This window comes from Centroberyx affinis, unplaced genomic scaffold (genome assembly GCF_046629955.1).
Source record: "Centroberyx affinis isolate AG114_WGS23_722 - 3 ecotype Tasmania unplaced genomic scaffold, CSIRO-AGI_Caff_v1 ptg000646l_1, whole genome shotgun sequence".
Taxonomy (NCBI): domain Eukaryota; kingdom Metazoa; phylum Chordata; class Actinopteri; order Beryciformes; family Berycidae; genus Centroberyx; species Centroberyx affinis.
In genome coordinates this window covers 1-22,479 of record NW_027279272.1, presented here as the reverse complement: position 1 = coordinate 22,479, position 22,479 = coordinate 1, and the positions used below count along the sequence as shown (strand labels likewise).

Genomic DNA, 22,479 nt, shown 5'->3' with positions numbered 1-22,479 from the left:
TGTCATTAATTGTGATTTTGTGGAATTTAATTCCTTACTCATCAAAATATCTAAAAGAGTCCACTCTTATATCGTCATAAAATACATAGTATAATATTTCAGTCTGCGACCTAAACCTTTTTAAATACAAAATGCACATTTTTATTCATGTTAATTATTACATTTCTATTTCAAAATTAACTAGTTGCCCTCTTATCACTCATACATTCAGAGGCTTGATAAGAACAGCTAAAAAATGATAGGTGATGCACATGCTTTAACAAATGCTGCCCTTGGATGGTTTCATTCTTTCAATCAGTCTCTCAGGAGTGAGTGAGGTGAGGAATACGCACAGAAAACAGACTGAGGGTTTTGTTTGGTTCCATTCTAAGAATATTCATGTGGGATTCCTTTCCCTCCAGTGCTGGGCTGTGGTGTGTGATGTCCTCTCCGTTTGGTTTGCTGCCCTCCAGCCTCTAAGGTTCTTTCACTTCCATCAGTTTACCATCAACATCCCCGGATGCTGGCTTTTCTGTGTGAGAGAAGGGTGACGTTACATTGCTGTCTTATTTGATCTGAATTCAAAGGACCAGGGTCCTGTCTCATGAAGCAAGATTAGTGGGTTAGCGAGCTAACTGGGCTTAACCGTGGCTTTTTTCAGTCTCACGATGGTGGCTCACTTTTAAGCGGGGCACACCTAACCTGCGCCAAAGCAGGATATGTTCAGGCTATCAGATCCACTGGTATAAATCCCAGGGGTGCAGGGGGTGTGGCTGAAGTTACTTCTCTCCCTCGTCCATCCATGCAATACAGGTTTATGCATATATAGTATTATCAATTCATGCTACATATTCACTCCATACCAGTCTTGACTCCTTATTAGAGATCTGAAAAGCGCTGCTGAATTAATGGAGGGTGGCCATTTTATAAAGGCAAAAGTGTGTGTAGCAGTAGATCTCTGTGTTTGTGCATGTGAAGGGCTGCATACTGCACTGTTTGAGAAGTATTTTTCTTCTGTGCTTATGTTAAAATTATCCTTACAACTTTCAATTTTATATTCACTGTAAAGCGTAAACGTGTAAAATTAGTACTAATTATTTACGAAATTGAATTGCATTCAGTTCATTTTGTAATGTGGCTGGGGTAGGGGGGCCCCATAGCGATTCTTGCACCCGCGCCCCTTGAGAACCTCTTACGCCCCTGATCAAATCCAAATATATCTCTGGTCTAATAAATCATCATGGAAAGCAAAAGGGTTCTGACACAGGCTACCAGCCCTTCTATCTGTTAATTCAATAGCATCCCCCTGCACAGTTCTTTATATTTCTTGTCTCACTAATTTGAATGCAATGTTTCTGTTCATACAGGGATTTGTAGATGGAATTTTTGCAATAAAGGTTATTACAAAAGTCCATGGGATCCTCTAGGATTTTTCCCTCACTGATTGGTGAGGGAACAGGTTTTTATACGTTTTGATCTGATAGCCTGATCATAATCAGCCCTGGAGCAGGTTAGGTGTGCAGCCTACGTTACCATGGCGATGTACGCCACTTAAAAGTGAGCCACCAGCCACCACTAAACTTGCTTCATGAGACAAGCCTCAGTTGTTACAAATGTGTGGCGAGAGTGCGCTCTTCTGAACCCACCACCTCCCAGCCTCCATACTAGAATAACACAGGCAGCTGTGACATTTACCCTCAGCTGGTGGCTTGAATATTTGGTAACATCTGAAGAGCAGGATGAAAAGAATGGCCTCGCCTCCCTGGAATACGATGTAGATCAGGGGGAAGAGAAACAGGGGTCCGATGACCTGAGGGCGAAAGGCCACCTTCAAGATGGTGGCACACAGCTGGATGTTCTGACACCCTGTCTCCATGGCGATGGTCCTCCTGCATCTAGACAGGATATGGTGAAGGGAGCCATTTTTTATTAGTTATAGTAGGACATTATCTATTCAATTAATTGCACTGGGCTACTTTGTATGTTGGCGGTTCCAAATGGCAGCGAGAGGTAACTGTCCTTCAGTGCCAAGACACAGTGTGCATTTCATTTAGATTCGTCACTTTCTGTGTGCAGAGAAATATTCATACCTGACACTAGAACTTATTTTTCAAATCGGGCAAATTTACAGCATCTCAATAAGGGGGGATGTGACGCTCTTCTCTGCTGCAGCCCTACTTTGTAATTTACGCTGATACAATAGGTGTATTTTTACTATTTTTTATTACAGCTTTAAATATGCACTGCAGTGATTTGCTAGTAATTGCTTGCTACGGGTTTCTAACATGATGGGTGTCAGTTTTTCAGTTTTCAATTGTTCATCTAATTCATTATAACAGCTTTAATACCCCTTTCTCCATGCTCAGCCAATTCTCATGAGGTTTTGCATGACCCTGTCCACATGCCCAGTTTTTGTTAGCCATCATGTCTAAGCAGAAGTATCTAACATTCACAGTGCAAAAGGTCCTACTGTGAAAATCATGAAATATTTTAAATGCCACATGTCAAACTCCATGCCAAATATAAAGTAAAGCCAAGGGTTATCAAGACTGGGTCTGCTGTCTCAGTCTCTGCCATCACACACCCACACATACAGACCAGCTCCCTTGCTTGTTGCCCATCTTGTCCACTTAAGTAGTCTGATGGAAAAAAATAAATCTGCATGTTCTAGATAAGGAGAGAGATGGGAAATTGCAAATAACTGCATCATGTCTCTTTCACACTTTTCCTGCTACTGTATGACAGACTACAGGACACCTCATCAACTATGCGTACTGTCCACCATTCAGAGCATTCATTAACATCTGGGATTATTTGACCTAATTTTCTCCAAGAAATAGATTCACTATTTAAGATGGTTTAATTCTGTTTATCAAAGGGCATTGCTCAGATCTCCACAACACTGTCTTGTGGAAATTCCTTGCATCAAGTAAAGTAACTTCCCTACTCTCATCCCACACTCCGTCCTTCAGTCAGGTCATCCCAATCCCAGCTCCCCTAAGGTCACATGACCCCAACCCCACCTTTTAAAGACCCTCCCAAATCCCAAGATTGCTTCTTACACAGCACCCCCATTTCATTAGTCGTGTTAACATGCCCTCACTGACTTCCCCACCACCACCTTCAGTGCCGTTCCATTTCTCTGAGAAGTCAAGTGAACTTTCTGAGATCGACCCTTCGAGGGCCGAGGGGGCGAGTGAACAACGATGTAAACTTCAAGTCCCCATGAAATGAACTCCAATAACTTTTACTTCCTGGAAAAGTATCTTTCATGGTGACCTCATGCTGCACTAGCAGGCGCAAATATAAATTTCTAACTAATAAAACCATCAGATTTTTTAACAATCCCACCCCTCCACCCCTCCCATGAAATAAAATTGCTTTTCTCTCCCTGACTCATATTCCATTGGTTTAGACTTTTGAATGATCCCTCACTGAATTATGTCCCACCCAGGAACAGGAAATGCATCAAATCAAGGAAGTAAAGATGCCATTTCATGGGGTCTTTCAGGAGCGCATCTTGCCCAGAATGCATTGTGATAGTTCATCATTTCCTGTGCACCACCTTCTATGGCAGAACAAGTGATATATGAGTGTAAGTAAACGAACAATATAAGTTTTGACCTATTTATGAAATTAACTCATCTACAATATTTTATTACTCATTGTTCTGTGTATTTTTTATTATTATTTACTATGATTAATAATTAGGCCTGCTTAAGGTCAAGTACGTTTTGTTTCAAATACCCTGCTCCCCCTCGGACCTCGCCCCCCTGCTCTGCAAGTGGCCACTCGCGTGACGTATGGTGCTGTGTACTATAAACAGCAAGGGGAAGTGAAGGAGGGCCTGTTAAATGACTAATGAAATGCTGCACAGATGACTGAGCAGACTGAGCACATCTGGGTCTCCTGAAATGTTTGAGTGGAGTAAATTCTAGTGAAAAACAATGTAATCCATTATAATAGCCTTTGTTTGCCTGATTTGGTTATTTTAGTTTATTTTATGGAACTACATTGCCTAAGAGCAACCTTGGTCGTATTTAATTTAGTTGTGTATTTTTCACAAACAAAACAGAACTAAATTGGTAGCTTACACTCCAAACCAGTGTATTATTACTAATAAAGAAACTGGACCTGAGCAATAGTCTCCAGCAATCATTTGCACAAGTAAATACAACAATCAAATATAATGAGAATGCAACAAACAAATCAGTAAAGATACTGATGGAGAAATACTGATAATGTTGATGGGAAAATATACTGATAGTGGGGTGATGAGTGATAAAGGCATTCCACTGTTTATAAAGTCATGGATAGGTGTATCAGTGCATTTTCACTCACTGATGATTGACTCTGAAGATGGTGGACATGAGATATCCAAGCGTATAGCCAATCAGTGGCATCAGCGCACCCACAGCTATAAGTTGGGGTGAGAGGATCACCCACACCGTCCCCCCAACGGTGATGCCGGACATGATGGCGACCGCCACACTGGAAATTAGCGAGATGCTGAGACCAACCTGTGGAGAGGGCACTTTGAGTGAGAGCATATATCACAAAAGTCAGTTTATCCCCATTAAAAGTAACTTGAATCTGAAACATCCAAATGTGAAGCTGGAAACTGCAAATGTCATCTCAAAGCACCAGAGTCTGCTCTCAATGAATCAGCATTAAAGGAAAAGTTGTGAAATACTGTGGCAGACAACTTTTCAGGTTTCAGGTCAGTAACAGATCAGTTTCTGTGGCATTATGCATGGCTTTGTATATGCCGTCACTTTGTGAGGCAAAATTGCAGGAGGACAATGTGGGGGTTAACGCTACAGAACTTGAATGGATAGAACGGTCCTTCCACTGTTTGCCATGGTAATTTGGCTGGTACAGCATAAAATGGCGATTCTGAAATTTTAAGGGTTAGTTGCTATGGTGCAAGCCTGGGAATTAAGGCCGTAAAGTCCATCACACATGCTTGAGAACGTTGCAGATGTGTCTGTTGCACAAGTGCTTAGCAAACTGAAAGCTAACGTTAGCAATGAGGTTAGTGTAGCATTATCAAAGACTGTACTTCTCTCACTAGCTCTTCTAGTCAACATTAGCATATTAGTTATCCATGGCAGCAAGGCGACGAAGAAGCACCTTTCGCCTCAGCGACTTGCTGTAAGTCGGTTTATATGGAAGCTAGCTCAACGATACTCATAAAAATGGCCACCGTGCTATCCATTCAGCTTCTGTGGTTAACGCCCACACTTGCAGACCAGAAGTTAGGCCAGTTTTTCACTGTTGAGTGATTCATCCGCCAAAACACATACAATCTTTGATATAACTAAAAGGGCCAACTATTCATGAGTGAGTGTCACCTTGATGATGTACGGTGAATAGTTTGGCTTGTGGTGATTAATGGCGATGCCGATGCTACAAGGCACCAGGATCATAATGAGGCCGATAGTGATGCCAGTGTATGGTATGGCACTTTCCAGATTGGGGAAGCCTTGGCAGTAGAGAAACAGCAGCAGAGGCATCATACCCAGGGCCATGAGAGTGGAGAATGTGGTCATCACAATGCTGGAAGGATATGAGAGAGAGAGAGAGAGAGAGAGAGAGAGAGAGAGAGAGAGAGTATGTAATCTTGACTGGCATTCTTGCCCAAGTGCAGTTCATAAAATTGATAAGCACTCAAATGTGCATTCAAAACTAGGATCTAAAACAAGATCTATATATTTTTCTGTTTTGTTTATCTACACAGTCTGCGGACTGTGGACTAACAGCTAAATGTGCTGACACAGCTCCAGCTGCGAGTCAGTGCAAGTATTTGTAATCTTCCAACGAAGCAGGGGTCAATACGTCGATGAGTGTTTACCTCAGGTTCATGTCACCGTCCAGGGCCAGGGCAAAAATGTTGGACAGGTTTCCTCCTGGACAGCAGCCGCAGATGAGCACAGTCACGGCCTCCATGGGCCCCAGCTGGACCATCTTGGCCAGGCAGAAAGCGGTCAGAGGCATGATGCCGAACTGGGCCATTAATGCGATGGCCATTCCTTTTGGGTTGAGGACGTGGGCCTTAATTTTGGAAATCTCCATGGTGCAGCCAAGGGACACCATGGAGACAAGGAGGATGATGATGAGGAGGACGTTAATGGCGTTGTCCATGGTGGGGGAGATGGGGAGCTGGAAACCTGCGCTCCCATTGAGAGAGATGTTTCCTCCATTATAGAGGCTGGGGCTTCCTGTGGAGAGTCCTTCTGTCCAGTTCATTGTGGCACTCGTCCCAAAGCTGTGTCCTTACTGTACTGTGGCTTCGCTCTGTCACACAAAGCAAACACATACATATACAGCAGGGTTAATGCAGTTTGGGATTTTTCATTTGGTTTTTATTTTTAGATAGTTTCCAATTTTTATTTCAATTTCAGTTTAGTTTTATTTACTTTTCAGTGAAGGTTTGGTAGTTTCAGCTGTAGTTTTAGGGGTGGTTTTTGTAAAGGTATATATGAGAAAGTTCAGAATAGGTATTTTGTATATGTTTGCAACAGGTATTTTGTAATATAAACAGTAATAATTATTGTTTATAAACAATAACAAATTATTAAAGAGCGAATGAGAGAGATGTGTGAATTCAGACGACTAGTCTGACAAAGAAAAGCATGTAAAAAGGAGCACTAACATGGTGACAAATACATTAACAGCCCACACAGTCCAGTGCAAAGTGATATGCAAATTGTCTCAATAGTCCACACAATAAAGAGATAAACAACAAGTAGATGAGATAGTATTAGTCCAGTTTTTGTTTTTGTTTTGTCTTGTTAGACTTTGCAACCATTCACATCAGAGACAAAGCATGGTCCATAGCTAGAACTGCAGGTCCTCGGGCTGACTAGCAGAATTTCATCTGAAGAATCAGTGTATAAGGAAAGCTAAGTCTGATTATTACCTGACATCTCTTTCAAGCTGCTGTGGCAACGCCACTAATTTGTGGAATGTCATGGAATCTCTAAAAAAAACAACTGCATTACTTCTCTCCCTCCTCACATCAGCTGTGAAACTGGTCCCATCGTAAACAAATCTGATATGGCTAAAGCTTTTAATCATCATTTTATTTCCTCTGGCTTTTTATTTGACAAGCTTTCTGCTGTTATGGCCCCATAAAGTTTCACCACTGGCCCAGCAGAAGGAGCTTTGTCTGATCCTTCTTTTCATACTGACAGTAAATTCTCTTTTAGACCCGTCACTTTTATTGATGTTTATAATATGTTGGATGGCATATATATATATATATATATATATATATATATATATAAAAACCTACTGGAGAAGACAATCTTGATCCTTTCCTGCTGTGTCTCATATTTTTAACTGAACTTTTATATCTGGTAAAACTCACAGTCTGATTTACTTCAAAAGTGAAACACTGAAACTTCAAAAGTGAAACACTTCAAAAGTGAAATATTCACAGTGTGAAACACACTGTGAATGACATTCTGTTAATTCACTTCTCACAGGTTCTGATTATTGGAATTCAACAAATGATTCACTTATAGCCATAAAAGTAATGGAACAAATGGTTTTCCTCCCGAGAAATTTAAATGTTACCCTTCAGCTGCTAATAGCACTGAAATACTTGGTTGGCTCACTTTAATAATGATTGCAAATTACATCATTCACTTGAAGAAAACACACTAACATGGACTGATTGGAGGCAAAGAAAAAGTCTGTGTTGTCCCCAAGGCTTATAGTACTTGTCTTGTTTCCTTGGTAGCCACTGGTAGGGCCTCTCATCCAATATGGTGGCATTCAGGCAGCCACAAACACACAGATGCACAGAATAGACACAGTAAGGAATCCAATTATACATGCAATCAAAGAGGCCCTTAGTTGGGGAAAGTGTTTTTCTGTTGAAAAGTGTCTCTGCCGTACCCCAAGTGTTTTCTCACTGACAGAACTATGTATGATTTTATAAGACAATGCAAAAGATGATTGTGAGTTATTCTTGGTTTTCAGGTCAATGAAAAATTACCGCTGCAGATGGAGATAATCCTTGCACACAAATCTATTTTCATATTTCATATAAGTCCAGAGTAGCTATAAGTAATGATTAAATTGTTGCTCTGAACTGAAATTATAATTCAATTGTAAATAATGTAAAAGTTCAGAGTCATTTAAAACATTTACACTCATTGTCAGGACGACTTCTATTACTGAAAGTGATAAAAGTATTTTCTTACCTCCATTGTGTGCCAGCTTCTGCTGCGTGGATCGGTGGTCCTGCCTGTTGCTCCCTCTCCTTCTCTCTCTCTCTATTCTCCTCTCTTATACACACTTCCCCATCCCGCTGCACATTCTTCTCTGTAACCCCTTTTCTCTCTGTCTAGAACCCCCCCTGTCACATGGGATCGTGATCACATGGGAGGTGTAAATGTTTGAGCAATAGACTCCTTCAGATGCATGGGTAATGGTGCATCAATTCCACTGAATTGTATTGGGAACCTCGTCACACATTAGTCATCATCCAGTGTAAGTAAAAATATGTTTCTAATTAAGGGTCTGTTTTCAGTGAATTCGGCAGTTACTGGAAGTGTTGCCTCCTATCTTCACTTACTTGTTCCTTGGTTTTCCTCTTTCTCCATCACAGAGTACCGTGGGAAAGCCCTGTTTAGCATCAGCAGGCTTGATTAGGTAGACAGAATGTAATTGTTGCTCTAGTACTAAAGAGGCCCTTTATTCACTTTGTCGCAGTTGCACGTGTAAACAGGCCATCAATGAATATTATGCAACCAGGAAGAGGGTTCAATTTGCCTGGCAATGCTATCAGTCATCTCAAAGGGGCTGGGCTACCTAAACCAAGACCTTCCAGTCACTACTCACACACTGGACCAGATACTGTATATAAGGCTAAAATGTTGCTTTGCCCTAATCTTCAAAAGTATGGTACAGATTAGATCATGGGGGCCATGTGTATTTTAATCTCCACGTACCTCATGTGCAGACTTTGTCAAATCTGAATTCCATACAGGACCAGCAGCCTGACTCATGTTCACTTGCTTCTCTAAATGCCAAGCACAGAAGTCATGTTTCATAACAATATGAGTTCTGTGCATCCTGTTATAATCTGTTTTAAGCAGGTTTTATGTTGTTGAAGATGCCATGGTTAAAGTGATCATCCTTTACATGGGTAATCCTGTCATTTCAGGGAATTATACCGCTGTTGTTGTGTAAAAACCTTGTAACTCCAATTTTGGTGATTTTCATGTTTTAACTTAAGTTGAAGGACCACATGGTTTTCTATGGGTTGAGAAAACTCTACGACCGCTTGGGCTTATGAAACCCTTTCAAAACCCCACTGGATAAACTCAAAAGTACATCGTGGTCAATATGAAACCAAGGCAGATTTTCTTAGTTCCTAAAAAGCTAACATTTGGGCAATACAAGTTTTTTTTTTTACCTGACAGCGACAATACAGTACATGTTGTTATACTGTTATTGTTGATACTATTGTTGTACACTATTGTAAAGCCTTCATTCTTTTCCTAATCTGCTCATGCTGTAATGACAAAGTTATAATATGGAATTGTGATTGTACACTGACACAAAATGGGTATCACTATGTGTAATTCTGCAACAACTACTCTATGTTTTTACAAAGATAATACCATCTCACCATCACAAGAAATCTTTTTTTTTCGTGAATCTATTCTGCACATAAACAAGCCAATAAATGATTCAGTCTTTTGCAGAAGACCATGTATAGAGTCACATTTTCCTTACTGGCACTGCTATTATATGTTCACCCTCCACTGCTTAAAATGTGCAGTATTATTCCCCTTGCTTGTGATAATTGTGGAGTTGAGTTTCGCTGGCTGATCATAGTGTGTGCAGCTTGAACAGGCATGTGCATCTGGAAAACTATCCTGCAGGTCAGCTGATCCAGGCAGGCAGCTCACGAGACCAGTATCCACAGGCGGTCTCCAACTGTGTTATGTGAACATAACATTGTGCTATTTGTTCCTCTGCTGCTGCTTTTTTATTTTTTTTATTTTATAAATGCATTAAGATACTGTTTTTATTGATCATGTGAACAGCACATTTCTGTGCTTGGGCTACACTTTTCTCAGTTTTTCTGTTTAGATTTGTGTAGGCTTGATTCAAAGAGGGGATATTTCTAGCAGCGAGAAGAGAGATAATGATCAAAGTGGAGGTGATGCATAATGCTGCAGATGTAAAGGTTGAGTGGGATGCAGAACAGGGACACCATTTTTTCTTAAAGGTATACTGAGGACACTAAAAAACACAGCCTGTCAGCTTTTATTCCTTGCCTGCACCCTCTGGTGTCTATTTTCAGAAGTACTTGACAGATAGCCTGATGTTACAGCATTCAGTGCATACATCAAACACCATACTATTATGTGTAAATGAATGTATCTTTTTTTGAAGACCACAAAACAACCAATGTTGAGCTTAGTTTTCTGCAAACCAAACAACATAAATTACTGATAAAGCACATCATTGTAGTGCTGCCTACTCCATAAACAGCCAAATAGCCTGTTTAAAGGTCCTATAGGGAGGGAAGTGTGCTACCAGGATGGTGAGTGGGGGAGGGCTGCCGAAGCTAGGCCACCATCTGGCCTCATAATCATATGCTGGGAGAGAAGCCTAGTTATGGTGGCCTAACACTATCCTGCTGACAATGACCACTGAAAAAGTAGGCTTTAGCATAATGGCCCTTTGGTCTGCAGGCTTACTAACATAGAATTATGTAGGCCTATGCTTAGAAGGCCTGTTTGCAGAGACTAACTTACAACAAATATGGATGTCTGCCATATTTCGTCACCCATTTATGCAAAACAACTTCATTAACTGCTGTTTTTGTATTATAATTTTTACAACTGTAAAGCATTTACAATATCATCCCCCTGAAATAATAACACTGAAGGTCCTGAGGCTAAAAAGGTGTGTTTGCAACTTGCAGGAGATATCAGTGGAGTTTTGTGGGTGCGTCCAAGCCCGGGGGCTTGTGGGGAATATAGTTCAAATACCAAAAACAGCACAAGTACAAATAGAGCTGCGTGTAGGCGAGGAACTTCGTTGCCCACAAAGCCTTGTTTTGTTGCGCCTGCGCAGTGTATGTTTTCCCGTCCATGTGTAGGCGAATCACGTGTAGAGAATCCGTTGATCGTCATGTCCCTGCCGTAGCAGCTATACTCCGTGCTAGGTTTCATTATTTGCCTCCAGTTGTTGCTACACTTTGTTTTGACAGCGGTTTGCTTTATTTTCTCATACCCCTCACCGAAGAATGAGCGACAACGATGACATCGAAGTCGACAGCGATGTATGTTATTCAGTTATCTCTAGAAATAGCTAGCCAGTTTAAGTTAGCTAAACAGCAAACGGTGTTTTCACATTTCTGTCAACCTACGCTAGCTGAGTGAGCTAGCTAGCTAGCTAGGCTGCTTGGCTAATGTTAGCTTTCAGGACAAGCAGAATACAGAGCTGGCAGACAAAAATGCGTTAGAGTGCTAGCTAGCTAGCTGGCTTGCAAATTAAAGTTATGCAGAAAAGTCTGATGAACGGTTTTCTTCGCTTTTCCTGGGTTTTAGCCGTTCGACATTGATTGCTCCTATGGGACAGCCCAGTATAAGACAACAACCAGCTCGCTACATAAATTGACAGCTTTAGTTCTGGTCGTCGATATTGCTATATCGAAAGTCGCTTGTCTAGTAAAACCTGTTTGATGAGGAAATAATATGTCGAAGTTGAAGTTGCAGACATATTATCTGAAACGCGATGCGACAACCATAAACAATCAGTAAGCTGTTACCGCAAGCAAGGTCAGCTCATCTGAGGTGAACACCGAGGTGGCTGTTATCACGAAGTTGTTCTGAATAAAAACCAAGATAGGTTGTATTTGGCTACCCCAACGTTTTGTTAGTTGTAATTATGTTGTAATGAGACCGCGTAGCTCTGAAAATATTATATTATTATATTATATTAACGCATGAAAGGGTAATCCCATCACGTCAGCCTAAGCGCGTCCAAGCTATATTTAGCAGACTAGCTGGGTAAAATGTTCGTATTCCTTTCATTTCTGATCGTGTAGCTACTACCATGTGTTGTTGCTGCCAAACACTAGTTATTCAGTCAGTACTGTGGACTTGCGTCCTCCTGTAACCAAAATAGAAAAATGTAAGAGGTTGTGCTTATGTTTTCATGTTTGTCGATTAGCCAGTTTAGCTGTGCGGGTTAGAGACCTGCCAAGTTTGCCTGTGGTGTCTCTGTTACCCTCTGGATCTTTAAAAATATGTTATCGTTCATCTACAGCGAGAGTCCAATGCTGCCTGCGAGAAGACTGTACACTGCATGTAATATAATAGTCCTTGCCAAATGCAAACAAACATCTTTAGAAATACACATTTATTTAGAAGCTATATGCTGTCCGTCCCTGCAGGGTTTGATTTAGTATAAATCTCTTATGTTTTATTTGAGTGTGCATCTGAAAACATGTCAGATCCTTGATCTGGACAGATATTTCTCAGAGCAAGGGATTCCCCTCCCCCCGTTTGATTAAGCTGGAGCTGGATCTCCAGCTCTGGATCAGAGCTGTGATATATTACTGTGTTAGGCAATATTGGCCTACAGTGGTGCAGTAGTCTTACATTGGTGAAGCTGTGTAATGTTAAAGGATAGCTGATTTTTTTCATGTAATATTCAAGTGGCTCTTACTCTGAGCGCAGGCTCAGAATTGTGTGAATTGGGATGTTTTTTCTCTGGTAATTATTACCCTAGATAAGTCAGCTCATGTTAGTGCTAAATGAATATGAGTCACAAGGGCAACAGTGACGTGATGCATAGTTCTTGATCAGATCAACTGATATCAACATCTCTTTATGCTAAATTAATAAGATGATGGGGGAAAAAATTACATATTTTGCAATTACCCTTATTACTCTCATTAATTTAACATTTGAGTTGGCAAATTTTGCTAATGGTTGTATGGCCATTACAAGAGTGACAAGCAAAGCATCAAAATTTCATTTGGCTCTTAGTCCAAAGAACCATGCTGTTTGGTTCATGAAGATAATTGTGACAAATCATTCACATGTAATTTAGAGTACCCAATTATGCTACCATGTGGAGTGTATAAAAACGAATCTGTTTATTCATTCCATTCAGCCATACATATACGTTTGGCATGTTTGTAAAAATTGGTAAAGTGGCCAAGTGGACCAATACTTTGAGTTACATGTGACCTGAAAGTTGCAAAGAAATAATTATTTAATCTACAAGACCTACAATACAAGAATCTTTGTGTATGCATACGTAATTGATCACCTTAAAAAAAATCTGATAATGGCTTTAATCAAGGTGTTGAGGTCTAAGTAACAGAATAACTTGTATAACACACTGAGTACCAATTGAGTCTCTTTGATATTTAAAGTTACAATATGCAACTTTTCACATTGAGGCAGGAAGTGTTTTGTTAGTCCTGCCCTCCTCCGCTTGAGTTGGTCAATTTCCTGCCGCAGCACTTGTCAGTCATCTTGATGAGCTGTCTACCTTGAAACAGAACTAACCTGAGGCTGAGGTAACCAGCATCAGTAAAGCCACCGCAGGCATTGAGGAAGCAGATGGCAAACATAGGCAGTCTGCAAAAAACCCCAAAAAACAATGCTGATGTTCACTCTGTGTTTATATCTCTCCACCATGGTATACGGCACGTGGGACTAGTGCTGCAACAATTAGTCAATCAACAGAAAATAAACAGATTTTTATAATCTACTAGGCTAATCGTTTTAATCATTTATCAAATAAAAATACCATACATTTGCTGGTTACAGCTTCTAAATGCTAAGATTTGCTCGCTTTTCTCCATTTCATATCATAAAATCAATACTTTGGGGGTTTTTTTGGCTGCTGGTCAGACTAAGTGCACAATTTGAAGACATCACTTCGGGCTCTGGTAACTTCTAATGGACATTTGTCATTTTTTGACATTTTATAGACTGATTAGGCTAATCGATTCATTGAAATTAATTGTTAGTTGCAGCCTTATGTGGGACATTATGTCGTCATGTCTGTCTGTCTGTCTGTCGGTGCGTCGACCATAGGCGTCGACATATTCTTTTGAACACACTAATTTCAGAACAATACATGATAGAAACTTCATACTGACACCACAGGTTCCCCCTATAGAACAGGTGATCTGATTAGATTTTGGAGCACCTTGCTGCAGAAATTTACATATTTATTACGAAAAATAGATTTTCTTAAATCTACTATAACGGCTTAATGCTTTAAGATACAGAGTTCATATTAATATTGCTCATGTGTTATGTGAAAACAAGTATGTTGACATGAAATATTTACCAATTCACTTAATAACCTCATTTGCATATGTGGTTATGTTTACTATATCATGGTGATTATAGCGGGACATTAGGCAGCTCAATTGCCTCTTGTCTGCTGCACATTTAGCCTAGCTGTTCTTTCTTTTCTCACTGCTTTCAGTCATTGTTGCTATGTCTTCCATGCTCTGTAGCCACTAGCCTCACTTTGATAGCCACAACCCAACTCATCACTGGCCGTGCCCAAACAACACGCTCAGCAAATGGTTTACACCCCAAAACATCCCAAACACCATTGAAAGGCCAATGTCAGGCAAATGGGGAGACTTAGGCATGTATACACCTGGTCACAGACAGACGCAGACTGATAATGTATAATATATCTCATTTATATTGAAAACAGTTGCAGAATGCAGCATTAAATAGCTGTGTGTGTTGTTTCCTATGTGTTACAAAAAGAACCACATAGAAAGTCAGCAACTTTCTTGTGACTTCCTTGTTGTTTTCTCTTGTGTATCTTTGTGTAGCTGGCACTGTCCATGTCTAGTATAACCTCTGACTCCTTTTGCAGGCAGACAAGCGAGCACATCACAATGCGCTGGAGCGCAAACGCAGGGACCACATTAAAGACAGCTTCCACAGTTTACGAGACTCTGTGCCTGCATTACAAGGGGAGAAGGTGAGAGGCAAAAGTATTAATTTTCTACATTCCAAAATCCTACTAGCAGTGGAAATAGGAAATTGGTTGGAAACACTCCATGAAGGTCTGTCTTTGGCTGTTAACCTTTGTTTATTATCAAGACTGAAAACATAGCTATAAGTCAATGTACAAATTGATATTACTGTCAACTGCAACATTGCCCAATGGCTTAGTTCTGTAATTTTTGCTGACAGAATTCTGTCAAACAGGCTTCCCGAGCACAGATTCTAGATAAAGCCACAGAGTACATCCAGTATATGAGGCGAAAAAACCACACCCACCAGCAAGACATTGATGACCTGAAGAAGCAGAACGCACTGCTGGAGCAGCAGGGTAAGTGGAGCCATTCCAGGATGGGACAGGCATCTAGAGAGGAGTGATACACAGCAGAGGGTGAAGGAAATCCTTGTGTGTTTTGTTGATTCTGTGGATGTCTTTTTGTGACCAAGTGAGGTATTGTTTTACACAGTTATACAGGGATGGGACAGTATGCTTATCTCACAGTACGATTCAATACACGATATGGGGTTCACAATTCGATACATCAACGATGTAATAAATAAAAGTTCAATGACAACAAACTATGACTGTGCAGAATTATGTTTATTTCTGAGCCACAAATCTTTCAATGGCATTGGCTTACTACAATGTAAACAATAATTTAAAAATGTAATTTCAAAGCGCAAATAATATAATTTTAATGGAGAGTTTGTGAAATTGTGATGGGCAAGCGGTCTCATTTGTTATTGCTACAGCAGAATAAAAAGTAGGTAATATCATGATTATTTTTTCTACCTCACGATACGCATTGTCACATTTTTATATTACGATATATTAAATTTAAATATATCGTCCCATCCCTACAGTTATATATAGAGTGGTGCTTACCTGTTTTTTGTCTTGTCGGTCCTACGGGCGCCGCTGCAGTCCGTGCGCTTGAGAAGGCCAAGGGCAACACTCAGCTCCAGGCCAGCTACTCCTCCCCCGACAGCAGCTTGTACACCAACCGAAAAGGGAGCGCGGTGTCCGCCTTCGACGGCGGCTCTGACTCCAGCTCCGAGTCGGAGCCGGAGGAGCCGCCCAACAGAAAGAAGCTGCGCGTGGAGCCCAGCTAGACCCGGACTCCCACCAGAGACTCTCTTGTCCACCAGCCCCCACTCCTCTTACCTGTCCACACTCGATCCAGCCTTCTTATGCCAGTCCAGGAGACAAGGTGGAGACCGTGTGAGAGAGGTGCTATTATGTATAAAACGCTTCTACCTTTCTCTTTCCTGGCCAACATCCTGCCACTCCTCTTGTGGCGCAGCAACAACTCTCGAGACCCCCCCCCCCCCCCCCCAAAGTGAGGCAGCTCTGCAGTTTTGAAGGACTTAATGCTTTTAAAACCTCATAATAACCATTCATAATCAAATGTGGAGATGACAAGGTGTAAAGCTTTAGTAAAGCTACAACAAATACCCTGATTTATTTTTTTCGTTGTTGTTTTGGACAACCTCTGCAACCTGTTGGAAGAGTTTTGAGACTTACAGACCTTTAAGAAATTATCCTTAGAAATAGTTTACCTTTTTAATATTCGTACTTTTCCAGAAAAGAATGTGAAGTTGCTTTGGAAAAAAATGTATGTCATGCAAGTTGCAACCCTCCTGATTCAGTGTAGATGGCTGAAGTTTTTGTCTTTGAAATGTTTGTGTAATCAAATGAATCCCTATATTTAAAGTGAAACGATGAAATTGATTTCTTATCCCATATTGTACTTTGTTGTTTGGCTTGAGATTTTTCTGTGGACGCAGGAGGATGAACAAGTTGACCTCTCATTTTAGTACATTTCTCACTTAACAGGTTCAACTATTTGTTTTCCTCTATTTTTTAATATTCTTAAATAAAACGTGGGTATAAGAAAAAAAAACCCTCCCCAAATGGATACTGAATGTTACACAATGCAGTTAAAAGGCAGTAACCTTTATTTTTGTTAATGGAAGAAGTCCATATCAGTGTGTAGTACTTAACACTGTATACTCTTAAATGTTGTCAGTTCTGCAAAGAAAAACCTTTCCTGGAAATATTTGCCTGTGCTGGGAACGTTTGTTTCTCTTCTTTTTTTTGTCCTTTTTGCAGAGGTAAATTAGTGTGTACGAAATTGATATTTGTTTATTCCATTCCATGGAAATTACAGGTATGTTGTACATACTGCCAACGATTGTCTTGCAAGTTGAGGCGTACCTTTACTATAAGACTATAAATAAAACTATTTTATCCTTTTGGGATGTCTTTATTTGTGACTTCACATGACTTGAATGTAATAAGATGTCATCATAGGCTAAGTACAGTAGACTTGCTAAAGGGAGTTAACTGTACTGTTAATTGAGCAATATTTAACTCTATTCTTGATGGATAAACAGCAGTGTCAATGGATACCCTATTCTTACATCTGGTACGATTCATGAAATTCAAGAGACCAAAAGCTCAATCAGTAAATTTTCTGGACTGTGAGAAGACACGGAACTTCTGCATTTTCAGTTAGGTAAAGACGGATTATAGATTATTTACTGCCCTCAACTGTGGTGTCAGTAGTAAAAATTAAAAAAAACGATTGGTTTTGATTTTGTCTTTGTTTTTGCACTCGGCTTAATTTTCAGAAATTAAAAATACATTTGTTATGGAAAGCTTGAAGACAGACATATTTGGTGCCTATCGTTTGTTTACATCTTTAAACTAACAGGGGCTCAGCACATTGTTACAGTGATGTGTGTCACCTGACCCTCCTGCTGCTGGCCACAAATCAAGGAGCCAACCCCTTGACCGGGATGGAGATTTGATGCTGCCTTCATGTGCCGTAGGAAATATTACAAATGTGAGTTGAACGCACATGAACGACCCAACGACGTGGTAAATACAACTACCGAAGTCATAATTTTCTATGATACATAAGTTTCCAAGATGTGATGTTTAGGGAGACCATGACGCCATGACAACACTGATGGTAAAAGTGATGTATATTATTATTAGGCCAGGCCCATACGTATGCTTATTGTTTGGCATTCTGTCCAAACGTTTTGTTCTGTTTCTATTTTCACTCTCTTTAACTTTTATTTATCATATATTTGTGTTTTTAATGAAAACATCAAATACCATGTCCTCCTCTCTGCCAATGCACCAAAATTTCTAAAAATTTAACCAATTTAACCAAGTCACCAGTAACTACTTCTGACCGGCTACACGGTCCATGTTGCCATTGTTTCTGACCAAAAGCACTTGAATTAACTAGTGGCATTTACTCCGATCTCAGAAGTAGGAGTTTACGTAGAGCACGTGAAGGCAGCACATGGCACCAGCGAGAAAAGACGTTGGCCAAAAGCCCACATTTACATGGAAGAGTCATGCTTTCTCCTATATTTTAGCCGTTGACCATGGCTAAGCAGTACGACGTCTTGCTCAGACTGCTGATCCTCGGAGACTCCGGGGTTGGGAAGACTTGTTTGTTGCGCAGGTTCACGGGAAAATGAATTTCATCCTTCGCACATTTCCACAATCGGTAAGCCATCCAACAAGTTATTCGATGACGTTTGTTCCAAAAGTGCCAGGGAGTGCGTGTAGGCTACACAGTGTCTGAACATGATAAACACAAGGAGGTTTTATATCAGCAACAAAAATACGTTTTCCAAACGAATGCAGAGGCTGCAACTTCTATGTTGAATTCGTAGCATAATTTCCTGTAATTTTCCCTTTGGCCCCAAGTGTTGAAGTTAATGAGATTAAGTGGATACTGCCCCAGGCCATAATTAGGCGTTTAGATCCCACCCTCTGAAAATGATTTTAAAAATATGTCCGCATTATTCATGAAGCTATTGTCAATAATCAGATTAGGGCCATATCATAAAATGATTAAATCCTCTAATGGAGACACAGAAATCATTGACGTGTGTGCAGACACCAGTGCATGTAGACTCGGTCACGCTGGGTGAGTCAAAGCAGGTCTGTGCACTGTGTCACGGTCAGGTTAATGATGGGAAGGAAAGTCTTAAGGAACAGGAAATGTATTATTTTTCTTCTGCTCTCAAATTGTTTGATTTTTATCATGCATGTCTTTTTTTTTCTTTCTTTAAAATCAAATGTGTGGACTGATATGCACCATAACACATTAGTTCTCCATATCACTGCTGTCTGTTTTCCTGTCTATGTGATAAGCTAATGATTTGGATGAAAGTGATATCCCAGTGTCACATAATAAAGTGAAGTGAAGAAATAAAGTTCCTCTGTTTATCTGGTAACTCTCTTCTCCAGCAGCACATCAACACTATGGCAGGCTATAGTTTGTTGATTATGTGAAGGTAGTAGAACATGCTTGTGAAATGCTGTTGCTTAGTTTAGGGGTGTTAAGCTCTGTGGACTGTAAGCTGGGCAGCTGAATTTGAAGGAAGCTTGTGTTTTTTTTCCTCTTCCTGATTGGAAGTGTGTTGGGTGGAAGGACTTAGTTACAGGGGATTAGTTAGATTATTTAGAGAAAGACTAGTGCCACAGAACAATCTCTGATATTGTGATTAATGGTGAACATGAGATGCCTCCAACCATTTGCCAGACCTGCATCACCATCTCTCATAAGTAGTCGCATAACTAGGTCTATATCTTAGGCAGACCTGTTGAGGGCACACACACACACACACACACACACACACACACACAAGCCACGCAAGTGAAGCATGTAAAACTTGTCAGATTTTAATATGCATGCAAGTCAGTCAGTGACAAGATGTTAGAAAGGCTTTTGAGTTGATTGGCGACTACTGTACATGTTGTTATCATATTCAAGTCAACTATACATTAGAAAGGACAATTTGAAGCACTGCTTTTTATATTAAATACTACAAATGTTAATGTTTACTCTATGGCTGCTTCTCTAATGATAGCCATCAACTGGTGCCAGCAGTAAAAATGAACAGGAATCAATTTCTTTTTCCCTTGCTTTGATATAAACCTATGACCTTCTAACTGTTAAATAATCAGTGTTGGGGAAGCTACTTTGAAAGCATAGCTTTGCAAGCTACCAATTACTTCAACACTGGAAGTAGTTGAACTACAGCAAAGCTACCCTAGGGAGAAATATAGTTTGGTTAACTAAAGCTACTTAGAAAAAGTAATTCAAACTACTTTGTAAAAAAAATGATCAAATTGACAATGTACATGTGATATGAAATTATAACAAAATATAATACAAAAAAGTCACATGCCAGCAAAAAATGCCACTCAACTGAGTTTATTGCAAAAAGTGCCCACTTGTTCACAGGTCATACATAAACCAAAAAATAAAATACCCCACTATTCACAGGAAAGTGCAAGGAATGTCAGCTTTGGTTTTGTATACAATGTCCATCAGTCAGACACCTGCCTTCCAGGAGCTAGAGTCCAGGTGGGGGTGTTGCAGCAAGCAGGATTACTCAGTTAGCTAGGTAACTTCTAAAATAGCATGCAACAACTTATCTGAACATTTGTTAATAAATAGCAATAATCATTTATTGCCATGTGTAACAAGTACAATGGAATGCTTACTCCCCATTCGCTGCCGCAGTATAAAATCTAAACATAGATTCTCACAATAAGTAAAAAGTAATGTACACAATAATTACAGTAGAAAGTAACCAAGTAAGAATTATCAATACTATGGCACATTTTTGCACCACCCACCATAATGTGCCATAGTAGTTTGTAGTTTCAATAGTTAACTACACAAAAAATGGCAAAAAAAAGTAATTTAACTACTTGAATCACTATGCAAATATGAATGTAGTTGAACTACCAGCAAGCTACTGCAAAATGTAGTTAAACTACTAGTTTAATTACATGTAGTTCACTACTCCCCAACACTGTTAATAATGTGATTTGTCAGTGATGCATTTCTTTCTTCAGCAGCCAGTGCTGTGCAGTCACATTCTTTGCTCCTTGTCCTGTTACCCAGAAGGAAAACACTATCGTAAATGACATCAATTCAGCTTCCCTCAGGGAGACAACATGATTTAAAAGTGAACACTATGCAGTGATTGAGATACTATTCATTAGGGATAATAGCGTCTCCAAGCAACTCTCATCAAGAGCTCACAAATACACAACAGCCCATGCAAAATACCCCCAAAGCAACTTGAATAGGATTTTTTACTATTTTGGCACAGCTGGGTTAAGTGATTGTGAATCTTGTTTGAACTTGTTATTTAGGTTTTTGATTTGTTTCTTTCTGTTTTGTAGGAGTTGATTTTAAGATGAAAACATTAGAAATAGATGGAATCAAAGTGCGAGTGCAGATATGGTAAGTGAAATGGCTTTGACTATGGCTTGATGTTATGTAGTGTTTTACTGCATGTATGCTGATGCAGATATTGAGTTGTTTACATGTATTTTGTCTTATATGCAGGGACACGGCTGGTCAGGAACGTTATCAGACCATTACCAAACAGTACTACAGACGGGCACAGGTGATCCCTCCATAATAACAGTCACTGGAGTCAAGTTACCATTATGGTTACTATAGCATTCATTCATGAATGCTTTACAGTGATATGCTCTTGAATCTGTCCTTGTCCCGTATTTTTCTTTTGATTCATATCCAGGGCATCATCCTTGTATACGACATCACAAATGAGCCGTCTTTTCAGCACATAGTGAAGTGGGCCAGTGATGTGGATGAAGTGAGTGCTCTTTTTTTTTTTTTTACTCTCTCTCTCTCCTTGTCCTTCACTCTCCTTTTTTCCACGTTCTCATTGTTCTGAGTGGCCCAGTATCTGCATTCTCTCTCAGTGAACTTTGGAGGCCTGCTCCCTACCCAGCGGCTTAGTGTGAGTGACAAGCTGGTGAAGTCTCTTATCCCCATCTTAACTGTCTTTTTTTTTCACAGTATGCCCCTGACAAGGTGCAGAGGATCCTGGTGGGGAACAAGTCTGACGAGGAGCTGAACAGGCACGTGACCAAGGAACAAGCAAGCAAGGTTTGCTTGACTCTCATTCTATGCAGTTTTTGGGAGGTTGGTCAACTATGTGATGAGAATGTAGACACGAAAATCATCCAAGTGTCCCCGCGAGATCATTCTCTCCAGTACTATGTTGAGTGGTCCCCGCGAGATCATTCTCTCCAGTACTATGTTGAGTGATAGTATGCAACTAGCATTATCTCAAAAGTAAGATAAATGGTATATAATCTTAAAGGATGCAGGAGATTGGTCAAATTTACAGGAAATGTGATACAAAAATATTGTACTGTGTAAAAAACTACCAGGGACTACTTTCCCTGTTTACAAGACTGTGTCCAGCTAAAAATCACTGCACAGTGGCTCACCTATAGTTCCAAAAATGAACCCAGCTACATCCGCTATATTGAAATTTATATTTTAATTTTTAAAAAATGTATGAAATCTACAGACCATATAATAAAAAACTACTTATGTTTTATTACTAAAAGGTGAGTCTTCTTATTTTGGATAATGCTAGTCAC

At 40.0% G+C, this 22,479-nt stretch overlaps 3 protein-coding genes across 5 annotated transcripts; 2 read left to right on the top strand and 1 right to left on the bottom strand.

The window, feature by feature from the left end:
- Window positions 1-76: 76 nt before the first annotated feature.
- LOC139643724 (hepatic sodium/bile acid cotransporter-like) lies at window positions 77-8,301 on the bottom strand. The gene is made up of 6 exons (XM_071518969.1): window positions 8,193-8,301; window positions 5,834-6,276; window positions 5,334-5,538; window positions 4,321-4,499; window positions 1,675-1,874; window positions 77-511 (listed from the first exon to the last, which is right to left on the bottom strand). Exons 2-6 carry the CDS (start codon window positions 6,226-6,228, stop codon window positions 456-458), a joined length of 1,035 nt encoding a protein of 344 aa, XP_071375070.1. The 5' UTR covers window positions 6,229-6,276; window positions 8,193-8,301; the 3' UTR covers window positions 77-455.
- A 2,857-nt stretch (window positions 8,302-11,158) lies between these two features.
- On the top strand, window positions 11,159-17,259 carry LOC139643717 (protein max-like). Of its 3 annotated transcripts, none has more exons than XM_071518954.1 (4): window positions 11,159-11,293; window positions 14,878-14,985; window positions 15,216-15,339; window positions 15,934-17,259. In XM_071518954.1, the coding sequence occupies exons 1-4, from the start codon at window positions 11,258-11,260 to the stop codon at window positions 16,119-16,121; spliced, it is 456 nt and encodes a 151-aa protein (XP_071375055.1). In that variant the 5' UTR covers window positions 11,159-11,257; the 3' UTR covers window positions 16,122-17,259. The 3 variants fall into 3 exon arrangements, with proteins under 3 accessions (XP_071375055.1, XP_071375054.1, XP_071375057.1); XM_071518953.1 differs by having other exon boundaries at window positions 15,201-15,339; XM_071518956.1 differs by having other exon boundaries at window positions 11,258-11,293; window positions 14,878-15,064; window positions 15,199-15,339.
- A 1,086-nt stretch (window positions 17,260-18,345) lies between these two features.
- LOC139643719 (ras-related protein Rab-15-like) lies at window positions 18,346-21,976 on the top strand (the record flags this gene model as incomplete). The annotated part of the gene is given in 6 exon segments (XM_071518961.1): window positions 18,346-18,500; window positions 18,502-18,538; window positions 21,241-21,301; window positions 21,407-21,467; window positions 21,603-21,680; window positions 21,887-21,976. Coding segments are annotated over 6 exon segments (414 nt in total), but the record flags the coding sequence as incomplete, so codon positions are not given.
- Between the last annotated feature and the right edge of the window lie 503 nt (window positions 21,977-22,479).

What these genes read in the sequence shown, in the direction of transcription:
- LOC139643717 (XM_071518956.1), top strand. Translation starts at nt 11,258, where the DNA reads ATGAGCGACAACGATGACATCGAAGTCGACAGCGAT. An exon ending in AAATTGGTTGGAAACACTCC is followed by an intron (nt 15,065 to 15,198) that starts ATGAAGGTCTGT and finishes ATTTTTGCTGAC; the next exon opens with AGAATTCTGTCAAACAGGCT. An exon ending in CGCACTGCTGGAGCAGCAGG is followed by an intron (nt 15,340 to 15,933) that starts GTAAGTGGAGCC and finishes GCGCCGCTGCAG; the next exon opens with TCCGTGCGCTTGAGAAGGCC.
- LOC139643724 (XM_071518969.1), bottom strand. Translation starts at nt 6,228, where the DNA reads ATGAACTGGACAGAAGGACTCTCCACAGGAAGCCCCAGCCTCTATAAT. An exon ending in GACGGTGACATGAACCTGAG is followed by an intron (nt 5,539 to 5,833) that starts GTAAACACTCAT and finishes ATATCCTTCCAG; the next exon opens with CATTGTGATGACCACATTCT. An exon ending in ATTCACCGTACATCATCAAG is followed by an intron (nt 4,500 to 5,333) that starts GTGACACTCACT and finishes CCCTCTCCACAG; the next exon opens with GTTGGTCTCAGCATCTCGCT.